Genomic DNA, 16831 nt, shown 5'->3' with positions numbered 1-16831 from the left:
AAATATTTTAAAGGCACGGTCCCACCTCTTTGCCACCAACCCTTCACTCTCTCCCTCAGCACAATCTGGGAGATGTTGTGGATGCTATTATCCTAATGGGTAAAATGTCTTTATCCAGCAAAACATTATAGTGCAATGCTAGCAGAAGTTGTTTTTAAGAGGATTGTGGTTATGGTTCAGTTGAGACAATGTGCCTTTGCCCAGCACCAAACGAAATCTCACCCTGGCTGAAGCTGGATGAAAGGTGGAATATAAATCCCAAACTTTCCGTATTCAGCTACATGTGCAGCCTGATAGCTTGCTTTTTTTCTTTTTCTTTTTTCTTTTCTTTATTCTTTCCTCCCTCCCTCTCTCCCTTCCTTCCCTCCTTCCTTTCTTCCTTCCTTTCTCTTTCTCACTCTCTCTCTCACCAATTCTATGAATGGAGTTTTGTTGTGTTTACTTCATATACCTTTGCAAATATTTTTGAGTAAAATTTTGAGTAAAGGAATTCATACATTTTTTTTTTTTTTGGCTTCTTCCTAAGCCCAAACTTCACGATTGTCTAGAAAGTCCTCACTTTAGGAATGCATTGTGGTCAGAAGTTGATAGGGATCAGTACAGTTGACCCCTGAACAACATGGGTTTGAAATGCTTGGGTCCACTTATAAGTGGATTTTTTTTTAATATGGTACAGTGCTATAAATACATTTTCTCTTCTTTATGATTTTCTTAATAGCATTTTCTTTACTCTAGCTTACTTTATTGTAGGAATACGGAATATGATACATATAACATATAAACATGCAATATATGTTAATTGACTATGTTATCGATAAGGTTTCTGGTCAACAGTAGCCCATTGGTAGTTAAGTTTGGAGGAGTCAAAAGTTGTACGTGGACTGTCAACTGTGTGGGGTGTCAGGGTACCCTGGGTGTTCAAGGGTCACCTGGGTATATTTTCCCATGAAAACAACGTGTAGGACGCCATGATGGAACCTGTAAGTCTATTAAGTTATTGGTATCTGAGGAACTGGATTAACAACAGCACAATAGAGCATGACATTCATCTAAGGAGGCGGTCTCCTTGAAAAAATGTGTTCAGAACTCCAACAGGGAAAACCTCTCACCACCATAGCCTCTTCCATTAATTTTCTGCTTTCCAAGGGGGGAGGAACTCCCCTGGCACACCGCTGGTAGTCACGTGGTACACAAATGCTCAGTGATGGAAGCCAGGATGTGAGCTGTGCAGTGGGGGAAGAGGGGGCCTGCAGGAGCTAGGATTAGCTACTGCCTTTCTCAGACCAACAGGAAAAGAGATCACCTTTCCATGTGTTCACTGACCACTTGAATTTGCTCTTCTGTGAATTGTTTATTCATGCCATTTTCCCACTGGATTGTTTGTCTTTCTGTTTTCAATTTGTAAAAGTTACTCTTAGTATATTACATATATAGACCTTATATCTGTCACATGAATTGTAAACACAAGTCCCAATATAATAATCTTGTTTATGGTATTTTCATTTACATAGAGAAGGTTTTAAATTTTTACAAAATTAATCATTTAAGCTTTTCTTTCTGGGTTTTCTGTTTCTATTAGAATGGTCTCCCCTAGTCTCGAGGTGTACATGTAGTCTCTGGGGCAGGCTGTGTGGATTCACAACCACTTTTTCCTTGCCTTCCTCTGTTATAAAAGCTGGAAAGCAAAAATAGTAAATGTTCCCTCTTCTCACGCAGCTAAGTGTAGCCAAGTATAACAGTTCTGAAAAAAGAGATGTAGGAAGACGTCTCTGGGGAGTAAAAAGAAACAGTCCACAGGAGAGAAGGTCTTCTCACCTTTACTTTTATTCTGTTTCAGCCAGGAATATGAAAATGCAGCCAACATCTGGGGATCCACGGGACAAAGGCCACATGCGAAGGATGGCAGAGCAAACAAAGACAGAAGGAGGCTGGGTTCTTGAGGGCATCTTCGGACCCTCAACAGTCTACCTCTAGACTTCTTGTTTTGTCAGGAAATAAGTAATTGTTAGATGTTTAAGCCATTGTTTTGGGAGCTTCCTGCTACTCGACGATCAAGTCATTCCTCCTTTATTTCGTCTTTCAAATTAACTTCTAGAATTTTTTTTTTGCTTTACTTTTTACATTTGTCTTTAATCCATCTTAACTTATTTTTGAATATGCTGAGAGATATGGGTCCAATTTTATATTCTTCCAGATGGATAACCAGTTGTGCCAGCACCATTTATCAAATCCCACTGAATAGAAAAACCATTTTCTGTTTTATGCTAAATTTCCCTATATACTAGGATCTATTTCTGAAATTTTAGTCTATTGCACTGATCGACTTGTCTTTATTTATGCCAATATCATATAGATGTGATTACAGTGGCTTCATAGCATTTGTGAAAAGATATATGTGAAGGCCATTTTATCCTCATTATTTGCCTTTTAAATATATTTTCAGATTTATTCCTCCATGTGAACTTTAAGACCCCATTCTCTAATTAAAAATAAATCTTGACTTCCATACATTTATTTTGAGAGAAGTGATACTCTTATGATATCAGTCTTCCCATCTAAAAACACTGACTGTCTTCCTATTTATTTGGATCTTGTTTTATGCATTTTAATAACATTTTATAGATTCCTTCATATTAGGTCCCATATCACTCTTACAAAATTTATTCCAAAGAGTTTTATAGTGTTTGTTGCTATTGGGATAGGAAGTTTTTTTCTGACTTCCAAATCTAGCCAATTGTTACTTAATAATTACTTTAAAATAGTATTTAACATGCACCAGGCATTATTCTAAGCAGTTTACATATATTAACTCATTTCATTCTCAACAAACTATAGGTTGAAAACTAAAGCGAATTCTATAATAGAAGAAAACTGAAGCACAGAGAAATTAAGTAATTGGCCCAGGCCAGTTCCTTGGCCAAGATTCGGTCACTTATTACTCTGCTAATGAATGGCAGATCTGGGGCTCAAACACTGATCACCTGGATTCAGAATCTATACTCTGAACTACTGTGCTCCATTACCTACTATGTCTATCCATTTATCCTGTATTCATCCAAGTACCAATTTGCTTCAAACTATATTTTTTAAATTCGTTTTTAAAGACACATAGTTTTTGTATGTATACAATTGATATGTAATTAATAGAAGTGCTGATTTTAACTTTTTCCAAAATATAAATCAATTATTTTTCTTCTCTTACTGCAATTGCTAAAACATCTAAAATAATTTTGAATATTAATTGTGGGAGAGTAGGTGAGCCTTTCTCATGTTCCTGATTTCAGTTCAAATGGTCCTAGGATCTCGCCAATTAGAATACTGCTTGATTTTTTTTGATTGATCATCTTATATATGACTAAGATATTTAAATTTTTTTTATTCTTGTTTTACTTAGTTTTATTTTAATAAGGAATGGTTTCTAAATTTTATCCCAAACCTTTTCATCATTTATTGATAAGATCACGTTTTTCGACTTTGATTTATTAATCTAATTATGTGAATAGACTTCCTAACATTGAAAAATCCTCACATTATACCAAGGATTAGTAACTACTCGGTTATTAATTTGGCCTACACTATTATCCTTTTTATATATTGCTCGGTTCTTACATGTGAAGAGTTAGTTAGACTAATTTTTACACATATATTGAGAAAAAATTTTGATCTAGATAGTGTCTCTTATGTACTATTTTAATCAAGTTAGTATTAAGGTTATTAAGGTTATTCCAGCTTCATAATATGAATTTCAGTACTTTCAATCTTTTGTGTGTGAGTGTGAGTGTGTGTGTGAGTGTGTGTGTGTGTGTGTGTGTGTGTGTGTGTGTGTTGTTAAATAGCTTTTTGAATCTTGGATTGAGCTACACTTTAAAGGTTCTGTAAAATTCACCTAGGAACATAAAATTCACCAAAAGGAACTCTTTCCTTGGTAATGGTGTCCTTTGAGCAACTTCTCTAATCTCTTCTGAGATAATTGGTCTTGACAAGTTTTCCTCCATGTTTTGAAATAATTTGGGGTCAATCATATTTTGCTAAGAAAAAATAAATTCCTCTAGATTTAAACTGTTGTGTGGAGCAGTCCCTTTTAGTTGTTACACGGTCTTCAGTATCTCTATTTTTGTTCTCATTATTTTTTAATTGGGATCATCAGGGGCTTTCTATTTCCTTGGTCTTTTTTGTTTTCAATTTCAGTTTTATCTTGATTATCTCCCTCTTCCATTTCCTTTGGTTTATTTTTCTGATATTTTACCCATTTCTTAGGATGTACAGCAAATTCCTCTTTGTTGGTCTTTATTCTTTAAATATTCTCCTTCACAATATATTTTCCCTATGATTATGGCTTTCTCTGTGTCCCATAAATTTCAAAAGCAGAACTTTCTTTTCCTTGCTTTCTATTGCTTCTTATCATAATCTGGGATTGCCATAATCCGTGGAAGGAAAGAGTTCTTGTGTGTGTATCTTTTGGTTATTTATTTCAAATTTTACTGAGTTATATGATCAAATGTTTTGACTTACAAAGTTTCTACTTTACCGATTTTTTAAATGTTTCTTTTTGTGGTTAAATGCACAATCGTTTTCTGCAACCATTCTATAGAACGATGGAAATTTGTATCCCATCTGCTGGTTATAAATGTCTGTATATATACCTTAGCCGAAAATTTTTATTAATATTATATAATTGCTCCCTTATTTTCGTCTTTTAGATCTGATGCTGAAGGAGGTGAACCAAAATATCCCCCCATAAATGTGTTTTAACAACCACTTTTTTCTAATAGTTTCTGCTTTATAAACGTAGCTACTACATTGTTTAATGTGTGCAGTTGAAGAGTATTCGTGCTTCTATCTTTTATCATTTACTCTGTGGTCCTCTTTATCTTGTTTAGTATCTCTAATAGTAAATTCTGCTGTTCCTAATATTATTACTGCCATTCTTGCTTTTCTTTTGTTTTTGTTGGTATTTACCTGATAGTTCTTTATCCATCTCTTTATTCTCAACCATTCTTTTACCATTTTAAGTCCATTTATTATAAATGCCAATAACTTTTATAAACCAACGGAATAGTTCTGTTTGTGTCAAAATTCAGCGCATTTACATTTCATGTAATATGTAATATAGTAGATTTGCCTTCTTTCATCTTGTTTTATGGTTATTCATGATTTTACTTGTTTCCTCTTTTTCCTTGGAGCAGTTTTTGCTAAATTGGTCAGATCGTTATTCATTCCCTTTCCCCCCTTGCTAATTAGGTAGGTCTATTGTGCTTTTCTCATTCCTCTAATGATTACCTCCCTTTCCTGACATTCATATTCAAATACATGTTTTTCCTTATTATATGAGTGCAAGGTAGCAATTATTTCCCTCCATTAAAACTCTATTCCGTGACTGTTTCCCCCTCTCCCTCTTTGGGTAAGATTTTGGAACACATTTACTTTCCTCCAACTACTGGATTTTGCCGAGACAAGTGGTCAGTTTTAGCTCTAGCCTTTTTTTAAGGTCTCCCTTGTAGTGCTTATACATTCCCAGGTGCTCTGCCATCATCATTTGGGAATTACCCACACATACTGCAAAGTGGACCGCTCATCACTGTTTCCGCTCCTCTTCATGGGCAGTGACTCTGACTCAGTAGGTACTGCTTTCTTGGATACTTCCTTAGAGGGCGTCTTTGAAGGTCCCCAGCTATCTCGCACTTGCTCTGAGAGATGAATGATGTCTTCCCTGCATAGAAGATCCCTGGGTTATAGTTCTTTTCTCTTCGTACATGGTATTGTATTGTCTTCTACTTTCATTGTTGTAGATGAGAAATTCATTAATCTTTTTGTTTCTTTTCTAAGCAACAAGAAAAGTAACTTGTTTTTTCTCTATAGCATCTTATAAAATATCTTCCTCTTGAAAGTTACAAAATTTCTCTAGGATGGGCTTAGGGTGTGTGTGTGTGTGTGTGTGTGTGTGTGTGTCTACGTACGCGTGTGTGTTTTCTTTTTAATTTTACCTGGAACTTTGTTTCTTGTTTTGAGCTTATTTCTTCTATTTGGTCTTCAAAATTATTAATTTGGATTTCATTAAGCAACACATACTCTTCTTCAATGAATCGATTACATTTTTTCATTTGTAAATGATGGCTCTCCCCACCCCCCCTCGCCCGCAGCCCCCCTCCCCAGCATTTGGTGGTTATTGTTGGTTTTGTTGTTGCTGCCTTTTTCTGTACTTAGATTTCTGTAAGCGTTCTTCTATTTTTTTGTTTGGGTTCAAGTGCTCCTCTTCTATCTCCATTGTTCATTTTCTTTAGCAGCTTCCTGATTTGTTTGCCTTGCATCCTATCCCACTTCCTGCCTTTTGGGTGCCATTAAGCATGTTGTGGCTTTCCTGGGGTGCCTTAGCAGTAAGTCCTATTAGACTCTAGAGACAAATCTTTCTCCTCTCTGTTTCCTTGCCTGGCACTCTCACAATATCAGAGTGGACAACATGCATCTGTTTTGGTTCCCCCAGCTCCTGAGGGGCCAAGGAGACCAGCTGCTCCCGTAAGGCAACCTTCACTCCCAGAAGGACCATGGAGAGGGAGGTCAGCCTCTCCCTGGTGCCATGAAGTCACAGCTTTCTTTTTCATCTTCACCCCAGGGCTGCACCCCATTCTGAGCTCTCATCTGACCCAAAAGGAAAAACTGCCTGCATCAGCTTTTCCTTCGGGACCCTGTAGAATTCTAGATCTCCCCTGCACCCTGGATCACTGATCAGCTCGGAGGAAGTAAGGAGTTGGCTACGGGATGGGCAGATGAGGCCTCATTCGAGCCCCCATCATGCTGGAATCCTGGACACATATTTACAGGAAAACTTGGACTCCTCCTCTAATGTTTTTTTGTTTCACAAAAGAGGGTTATCCTTGGTAAGGAAGAATATTTGTAGAAAAGACGGACTCAGGATGCAGCCCACTAAGGAGGTGCGGCAGTGAAAAAACAGGGCCAGTGGGATCTACTACACTCGAACTGGTCGTAGGGCAGCAATGTGACTAGGGCGAGGCAGAAGCCATGTTTGTGAGAGCCGGGGATGGCGGGGCGCTGCTGACGATGACAAGCAGGAAAAGAAGGCAAATCCCAGAGCAGCGGTGAGGAAACAGGAGAGTTTCCGGGACCAGAAGCAAGCTGTCAGGGAAGGCCTGCGGTGAGCCACACTTAGACATCGATGAGTACCTATCTTTGTCAACCTGCCTTCCTTCTTCCTTTCCTACTTTGCAAATTTATGTTCTATTTTGATTTCAGGGATGTATAAATACAGACATAATGCTATCTGCTGTTCAAATTTGAAAATGGATAACCTTCCTCCCCATGGCCATTCTATAAATGAAGAGTAAATGGTGGTCTTTTCATTTTAAAATTCTGCAATTCACCACCCAACACCAATTACTGACTGAGTGGTAAACATTTTGGGTTAAGACTGTCTCAGAGGTGTTCTTTTCAGGCTTATGGTTCTGGGGGAACAAAAGCTTTCTTATTTCCAGACATCATCTTGCTTCAAAATTCACTCTCATGGCCAACATTCCTTGTTGGAGTTGATAAGCATTTTCGTTTGGTTAAGGACACTACAAACAATGTATATAGTGCAGAGAAAAAAAGGATCTCTTATTTTCTCACTTCTCTAAAACTGTGGGATGATCTTCTGCAGCTGTTTCACGAGAAATATGTCTCAGACCTGACAAGATAAATTCTCTTCAAAGATGAATCAAAGAAAATAGTACCCAAGAATGCAAAACAGGCCATTGTTACCCTAACCCCATCACACCTACAGAGTTTCACAGCTGCTAAAAGAACAACTATTTCCATCACCTAATAAACCACATGAAGAGATTGGGGGAAAAAAGAGAGAGACAGAAAGAGAGAGACCTTTGTGAGATCCAGTCAAATTACACATTATTGTGAAAATGAAATCATCTCCAGCTTTACGGTATCTAAATAGAACATGTAATTAATGAGAGTCACCTGCCAGTCAGGAAAGCCACAAAAAAATGATTAAAATCAGGTTTGATGATAGGCCACAAAATTGGTCAAGAAACATAAAACCATCGTGTTTCTAGATTTGAATTCTCCACGTAATTGCATTAACAGGGGTCTCTACTTAGCCCTTCCTCTGGCTGGAGCAGCTTTTCCCGTGTCATTCAAAGAATAAGCGGATGGAGAATTGACGAGTTGTTTTAAAACTCCACAGACAAGCTAAATTAGCATGATTCTTTGGAATTGTTTCAAAGATCTCTGGCTACTAGTAATATTTTTCATCTTTCATTTTTATTATGTGTATGATCTCAGGAGCTGTGGCAGGAAGCACATTTTGTCAATTAAATAATTAATCCCACAGCATAACAGTCAGTGAGGAAAAATTGACATTTGTCAGGTTCAAAGAAAATGAAAGCCTGGGACGATTTCGCATTATGCTTGCTTGAGAAAAACATAATCTGATAGCCGACTTTCCTTAGTCATTTCTCTGCTACATTTACTGCTCCTGCCACACACATTCCCTGTATCCAAACCCCAGGAGAGACAAAGTATCTGCAACATCGCCCTCTCCCTCATCCTCATCCCACCTGGTCACAAATAAGCGTATCCGTTTTATTTTCTAAAGATGTCTCCCCATTTCTCTCTGTCCACACCGATCAAGCAAGGGGCAATTCTTACATGGAACTGCCCATTTTCTGCTGTGGCCCTGCCCAGAGGTTGGAAGCTGAGTACTAGGGGTGGACCGGCCTGAGGTTCAAGTCCCAGCTCTGCTGTCACCAGCTGTGGGGGTGTCAGAGCTCTCCATCTGGGAAGGGAGGGCACTACTGGGACCCGCCTCACACTGTGACTGCCCATAACCTGGTTTGCGCCACGACTGGAGCGCAGGAAGGAAGCAGCGCATGCCGGCTATAAAGAGCAGTACAGTCCATGTATGTCTTCAATGTGCCCGATTTATGACCGTGCCAGGTGGATAGAGCACCGTCACACGCCGCCCTCCCGCTCTTCCTTTCCCTTCTGCCCTGAACCCTCTCCCCGCTCCATTCAGCCGCTCCTGACAAGGGGCCTCCCTCTGCCACCTCGCTCACTCTCTCTTTGCTCTGCCCCCTTTCGTTCTGCCCTCCTTCGCTGGTGAGCAGCTGAGTAATAGCGCTCTTTGCTCCCCGAAGAACTTCGGTTCCAGGGTTTCCACAGAGGGTACCGCCTTGTCCTCATCAGCAGTCTGAGCTGGATCAGCGCTGCCGAGGAGGGGAACATTTCAGCTCGCTATTTTTAACCCGTTTAAGCACCCTCTCTGCTGCCAAGACTAAATGCTTGCTTGGGGTGGACATGAGCCTCCTCCACGCATCACGCCACATGTGCGGATTTTTTTTCTTTTAATGGTATTCCACAGCGGTGTGGTGTTTGTGCTTTTGTTTTTTGTTTTCCAGGAGGGCCCTAAGCAGTTGTTTTTGTTACAAAAAGTAAGACTTCACACTGGGTTCAGATCACATGCCTTGCACAGTACCTATGATTTTTTAAATCGGTGAAAAATGTACCCTGATAATCTATGTCAGCTGTGTAGACAATATGAAAGAAAAAAATCGGGTTTGGAATTGTAAGACATTGTGCAATGACTTGACTTTCCCAGAGAATGTACCTCAAATATATGTTTTAGATCTTCCCTTAAAAACTGGATTAAACATGTTAAACTACTTTGTCTCCTCTCATAAACTAAGATACCTGTAATATTCAGAAGACATGCTTTAGGGGAAAAAAAAATCTCTCTTTAGCAAATCAAATGAGTCTTCTTTGAGGTGAACTGGTTTGGGGGTGAGTGAATGCTATTTCAATCTAGTTAGGATGGCTCTTTCCACAAGGGAGAGAAGAAAGGAACCATGGAAAATTTCCAAACTTTTGAATGATTTATTGCATTATTACTTTTTCTTAAATTTGTTCCTGCTCACTAGCAAACTGTTAGTCACACTGTTTGTAAGGTGATTGGAAAAGAATGACTATATTCTTTACATTTGAAGTTTAATTTATTTTTCCTCATTTCCTGATTAAATTAGCTAAGGGGTGCTAAGTTCTATGCAAATTGACTAAGCAATACAAATGTAAGAGGATTTTATTTTTATTAGGAGTAATCTTGCCCCCATCTCAAAAACGTATTACAGGAAACAAAACAGAACTACGGATGCCAAGTTTAAAATAAGCTGTTGTTTGAAAGCATGGAAATTGGAAGGTTTAAGATTCTGAAGGAGAGTAACAGAAGTCATTATTCCATGGGTAGAATATGCAGGCAGCATACAGCATAAAATGTTCAACAAATACATGCGAATGACCAAACCGTCGTGGATTCTATCATGAGAAGCTAGGATGTTTTAAGGTACAACTTTAATGTTCTAGATGGCCTGCCAGAGGGAGAACCGAACCCTCCCAGAGACAGACATCAGCAGACAGGCTGCGCGGATCATGAGATCATTTGGAATAAGGATTCTTACTTTCTAATGAGGGTAACAGGGCTTTCCTCACCACTGCTCCTTCCCCCTCGCATCAGTCCCAACTGTAGAAACAATGCCTGTGAGCACCTTCAGGAGACCGTGAGGGAGCCCAGGAGACCTGGGTGTCCAGTTTTTGCACACACGCTGGTCGTGTGCAGAATCACCAAGCTCACGCACGAACTGTGTACCGTGATTCTCTACGTGTGTCGGTCCCCTTATCTGGGGTCAGTGTGCCTGTGGGTGACTTTCTACCTTTACTCTGGAATATGATGTGAACATCTCCTATAGCAAAAATCTGAATCGGAGTGATAGGCATCAAATTTGGAAAATCATCACGTCACCTCGAGGAGGGAAGAAAACACGACACCTACAAGTTGTCACCCCGTGAGCTCTGTGTTTTTTGAGAGTCATGACCTACCTTGTCTGGTGTATTCGTCTGCCTCTCTGTGAACCAAATCCTTTACTCTGTTTCCGTAAAGCAGCCGCGAGGAATCATGATCAAAAGCTTTCAAGGTTTCACTGGAACTGTAAGACTTCTGTGTAGGTACCCTACACTCCTCATTGTCTGCTGAGGAATTCGTATACCGCCGTTCTTTCTCTCGTCTGCTCTTGGTCAGCGAGCAGTAAGGCCTACGTTCTTTCACATCCATACTTCATTCCTTCTGGGTGCACATCAGTCCTGCTTGGCACAAATTACACTCAGGGTTCAACTCCCATTGGCCTCTCTGCGAAGATAAAAGGTTTGCATAATGTCAGCATAACATTCATCTAAAAAACGGACTACTTTACATCCTTCTCAATCTGGAAAATGGTGGAAAGTAATACTATCGCCTATCTAGAAAACCTGCTTCCAGCAAAAAAAGAAAGAAAGAAAATTTGTGAAATCACTGTAAAATATCCTGTATTACCAGGAAGTGAGGCATACTTTCTGTTACTGAGAGTTATGGACGCTTGTTTAAGCTACTTTAACTGATTTTTCACATTAATAAAAACAAAATTAAGCTCAAGATCAAATTTCACTACAGAAGTCAGCTAAAAGTTGGCCTCCATAAGTTTGTTAAATTTTCCACAATGGGACAATTTTCTCTCACAGCATTTTCTCCATTCACAAATAAATTCCCTTTCTTTTTCTTACAAAAATGTATACTATTTTATTTCTTTTGACTTTTTTGGAAGAGCAGGAGCAATTTGGGAGCTTCTTGGAAGTGAAACTTTGTCAAATACATCAAAGATTTTATTAATTTTTGCAAAGACCTTTTCTTCAGCGGGTACAATGTTCATGTCTCAAGGACCTAGATGTCTTCAACTATGGAAAAAGCTGATCCTTCTCTCTTAATCCTCTCCTAAAAATGCATTTTCCTCTCTAGAAGATGAATTTAATCTGCACTATCCCAGGGGCGCCTGAGTGGCTCAGTTGGTTAAGCATCTGCCTTCAGCTCAGGTCATGGTCCCAGGTCCTGGGATAGAGCCCCTTCATGGAGCCCCTCATCAGGCTCCCTGCTCAGCAGGGAGTCTACTTCTCTTTCTCCCTCTGCCCCTCCCCCTGCTTGTGTGTGTGCCTGTGTACGCTCTCTCTCTCAAATAAATAAATAAAATCTTTAAAAAAAATCCATGCTATCTTGATTTTAAGGCAATGCAAGTGGCTAATTTGATGGGGTAGTTTTTGCAACTGCCAGTAGCAAGATTAAGTTAGAAGGAGCTATGTGAATTATGTTTCTTTGCTTAGCAACGGTCTTTTTCCTGATTTTGCTGAATGAACAGGGTAAAAGTCACTGGGCCTAAGGAGGGATGGCTGCCCAGGGCTAATCACATTTCATTTTTAAATTTTTTTTTAAGTTTATTGATTTATCTATTTCAGTAAGCTCTACACCCAATGTGGAGCTCGAACTCAAGACCCTGAGATCAAGAGTCAAGCTCCTCTGACTGAGCCAGCGAGGTGCGCCTAATCTGCACTTTAAATGATCCTCCTTTGTCTTTACTCTTTCTTGGTTGATCTTTCTCTTAAACCTGAAGGTCCCCAAAGGCCTTCAATGCTTGCTCTCACTCCACTCCTTCTTTCCTAAATTCATTTTTTATTGGAGTGATTCCATAACCAACTTGAAACAGATGATTTTTTTTTTTTAAAGATTTTATTTATTTATTCGACAGAGATAGAGACAGCCAGCAAGAGAGGGCACACAAGCAGGGGGAGTGGGAGAGGAAGAAGCAGGCTCATAGCGGAAGAGCCTGATGTGGGGCTCGATCCCATAACGCCAGGATCACGCCCTGAGCCGAAGGCAGATGCTTAACCGCTGTGCCACCCAGGCGCCCCGAAACAGATGATTTCTGGTGGCCCCAGATCTTCCCTCTGGTTCCATATCCTTAAGGCTGTGACTTCTATTTAGGTATTTTCTCCCATGGAGAATCCCTCTCCCAAGGAATCGCTCCCTCTCTCTTGATCTTTGGCCGTCATTACACACATCACACCTCTCTTTAATGTGCTTTCTTAGTGCTGTCTCGGACTCTCCCACATCGGCTCAGTTTACATCTATGCTGTCAACAACTCCGTTCTGTCCGAGCAACATTATGCCTCCTCTACATTTCACTTCCTAACTTCTGCCTTCCATACAGCTGTAAGGAGAGTGATGAAATTCTGAGCTGGAATGATCACAGAGTTCCAGAGCCTATGCTCAGAAAATCTGGACGGCTCCCTCCTGCTATCTATTAACCAAACTGTATCTTCTCCTATCCCTACTGCCTGTGAAGGGTTACCTCACATAGGCTTCCATATTTCCCTGCCACTGAACTGAGCTGGGCTGTTAAAAGTAGTTGCTAATATTTATCTTGGCTGTTGACTACCCTTTTCTGATTTTCCATGAATCTGATTAAATAAAAAAATGAATATTTTTTCACTGACCCCTTCTGATTCATTACCCATTATTCTCCTTACAAATTCTTCCAAAAAGCTCCTAATAGAAATTGAATTTCTCTTATTGTAGCTCTCCTTTGTGTTTAAGATAATAAATAATTTCAAGATACAGTAACAGGGCATATTTTTATACGACATGGTTAAAACAACACACCAATTCACTCTCTTTAGTCCAGGGAAAACAAAAGTTACTTTAGGTCAATATTTATTGAATTATGTATTCAGCTCTCTTCCATGTGCTGAGGACACACCATTACATAAAACAATGTCCCTGCCCTCATGGAACCTACCGTTTGTGGGGGAATCATATAAATTCTTTCTAATAGAGTGAATGTGTATGTCTGAGTTCAAGAACAATCTTGTTCCCAAAGTGATCTCGATCTCTTTGGAGAAAAGGTCATATCAACTCTCATAACTAAATGATCATCAAAAAGCTTTCAACTGACTGGATAAATATCATAATTTGAACATTTTTAGTGATAGAACTTTGGGATTTGAACTTATTACAAAAGTTCTAGTTCTTGCCTTGAGTTGACATCTTATTTTAAAATAAGTGCTGCTATATATACACATATGTATGCATTTTTATGCTTTAAAAATGGACTGATTGAAGCAAGAGGAAATTGAGTTTTTTCCCCCTCCACCGCAATTTGGCTTCAGTTAGTCAGACCAGGCACTGCTAAACTCTAGTACACCAGCCAAATCCGACCCATCACCTGTTTCTGTAAATACAGCTTTACTGGAACACAGCACATGTATTTATTTATGTATTGTCCTTGGCTGTGTTCATGTTACAAAGACAGAGTTGAATGGTTCCAACAGAGACTGTAGTGAACTGAATTGTGTCCCAAAAAGATACATCGAAGACTTAACGCCTAGTACCCATGAATGCGACCTTATGGTCTTTGTAGTGGCAATCAAGTTAAGATGAGGTTATACTGGATTAAGATGGGTCCTAAATCTAATGACTGGTGTCTTTCTAAGAGACGGAGAAGGAAATTTGGATAGAGAGACATACAGACAAACAGGAGAGTAGACCATGTGAGGACAGAGGTGCAGGTTGAGAGATATAGCTACGGGCCGAGGAAAACCAAGGGCTGTGAGCAAACGGCAGAAGCTAGGAGAGAGGCAGGTAGCAGCTTCTTCCCAAGAACTGCAGAGACAGCGTGGCACTGCCAATATCTTAATTTTCATACTTCTTGCCTCCAGAACTGAAAAGATAAACTTCTGTTGTTTTAAGCCACTGAGTTTCTGGTAGCTTGTTACTGCAGCCCTAGGAAACCAATGCAGGGACCTGATGGCCTGCAAAGTTTCAACTATTAACTGTCTGGCCCTTTATAGAAAAAAAATGATCACTGTCTGAATTAGAGCATTCATATTTCCATTCTGTCTTTAACTGTCCCTTTGGACCTCAGAATGTAAAATGTATTCTCTATTATATAACCCATGATACAATTTCATGATCTTGCAAATTAGATAACAATTTCTTTAACATGGTAATACAAATACGTATCATCAAGAGTAAGGATGCTGGAGGTCCCTTAAAAAGTTAAAAATTGAGCTACCCTATGATCCAGCCATTGCACTACTGGGTATTTACCCCAAAGATACAGACGTAGTGAAGAGAAGGGCCATATGCACCCCAATGTTTATAGCAGCAATGTCCGCAATAGCTAAATTGTGGAAGGAGCCGAGATGCCCTTCAACAGATGACTGGATTAAGAAGTTGTGGTCCATATATACAATGGAATATTACTCAGCTATCAGAAAGAACGAGTTCTCAACATTTGCTACAACATGGACAGCACTGGAGGAGATAATGCTAAGTGAAATAAGTCAAGCAGAGAAAGACAACTATCATATGATTTCTCTCATCTATGGAACATAAGAACTAGGATGATCGGTAGGGGAAGAAAGGGATAAAGAAAGGGGGGGTAACCAGAAGGGGGAATGAAACATGAGAGACTATGGACTATGAGAAACAAACTGAGGACTTCAGAGGGGAGGGGGGTGGGGGAATGGGATAGACCGGTGATGGGTGGTAAGGAGGGCACGTATTGCATGGTGCACTGGGTGTTATACACAACTAATGAATCATCGAGCCTTGCATCGGAAACCGGGGATGTACTGTATGGTGACTAACATAATATAATAAAAAATCATTAAAAAAAAAAAAAAAGAGTAAGGATGCATCCCTATGGTGATGTTACCAATGTTTACAAATCAATATCAATAAAATGTTAATAAATGAGTAACAAAAAGATAATTTTAGATATTCTTGAGCTTTATAGAATATCCCTAGCACCAAACATATGACTTTTCTTTATTTGTGAAGCAATTTTGAAGTGCCATGATAAATCAAGATATAGTATTCAAACACACCATCAAAGACAAAGACATTTTGATCTTAGAGATTCCAAACAATAAAAAGTCTTTTGCATCTGCCTCTCCATTTTTGTACATAGTTCAAACTCTTCAAGGATTTAATCTACACTATAATGTTTGCAACCACTGTAATGCTTCTGATGGAAGTCAATGAGCTCAATATGACTTCAAAAGGCAGTTTCCTGCATTATCTTCTGCACTCACAGCTAAAGATTTGAAGGTTAAAAAATGCAGCTGCCTAAGTACTGCTACTCTGCTGAAGCACTTTGATGGTGACTGCACAGTCCTGCACAGGAGGGGGGTCGCTGCGCGCACATCCCGCACAAAGCATTTCATGAACAGGAGCTTAGCTGCAACAGTGGGCAAGGCCTTTGAAAAACTAAAGGAAAACTATTAGAAATAACGATGACCAAAAAGTTCTGATTCAATTTGCTACAGCATGCACATAACAATATCAAACTAATTTGGTTAATTTTCATTAGCTTCTCGAAAAGCAACTCGGTTACTAACCACAGGACGCCTCTAGAAAACATAGCTGGTCTTAAAGCAAATTTCATTATTGGGTCATTAATCTTTTCTCAATTAATTTTTTCTGCAAAGTATTTGACTGACTAAGTGAAAGGGCAGGACACCAGATTTAAGGTAATCATGTTGTCTATTTTGGATATATTAGTTAAACCTGCTTTGAAACTTGGCCACAGAACTTAACAACAGTCTTACATTGTTTCATAACATGTTCCTAATTCCAAAGAAACATTTTTTTATTGTACTTTTAGCAAGTAATCTGATTTTAATTGGACTTAGTATGTTTTTAAAACCCTTCAGCCAAGCTTATAACAAACATCCCTAGAATCACCTGTACTTCTAAAATTCAATGAGCTTATGTGTCTATCTAGCAACTGAAATACAAAACGAATATTCAAACCCAAAGGATTAAGTAGCCTGTTGGTCAAATTCACTCATGCTCCCACTGTTATTTATTTCCTGTAAGAATTACAAATTCCTGAATGTCACTTTGACTATGTTCTGTGCAGACAGTCCTCCTATGTTTATAATAGTTTGAAAAAGCTCACCCAAAAGA

The 16831-nt window shown here is 39.2% G+C and overlaps 1 protein-coding gene across 1 annotated transcript in view; it reads right to left on the bottom strand.

Moving 5' to 3' along the window:
- Positions 1–16831, bottom strand: part of TENM3 (teneurin transmembrane protein 3) — a 586425-nt gene that overhangs the window by 415917 nt on the left and 153677 nt on the right. Inside the window, exon 2 of the mRNA XM_040643363.1 lies at positions 10876–11182. Within this exon, the coding sequence (XP_040499297.1) occupies positions 10876–11107 (232 nt within the window). The 5' untranslated portion in view covers positions 11108–11182. The remainder of the gene's footprint in view (positions 1–10875; positions 11183–16831) is intronic.

Source organism: Ursus maritimus, unplaced genomic scaffold (genome assembly GCF_017311325.1).
Source record: "Ursus maritimus isolate PB19 unplaced genomic scaffold, ASM1731132v1 scaffold_28, whole genome shotgun sequence".
Lineage (NCBI taxonomy): Eukaryota > Metazoa > Chordata > Mammalia > Carnivora > Ursidae > Ursus > Ursus maritimus.
This window is presented reverse-complemented; position numbering and strand designations above follow the sequence as displayed.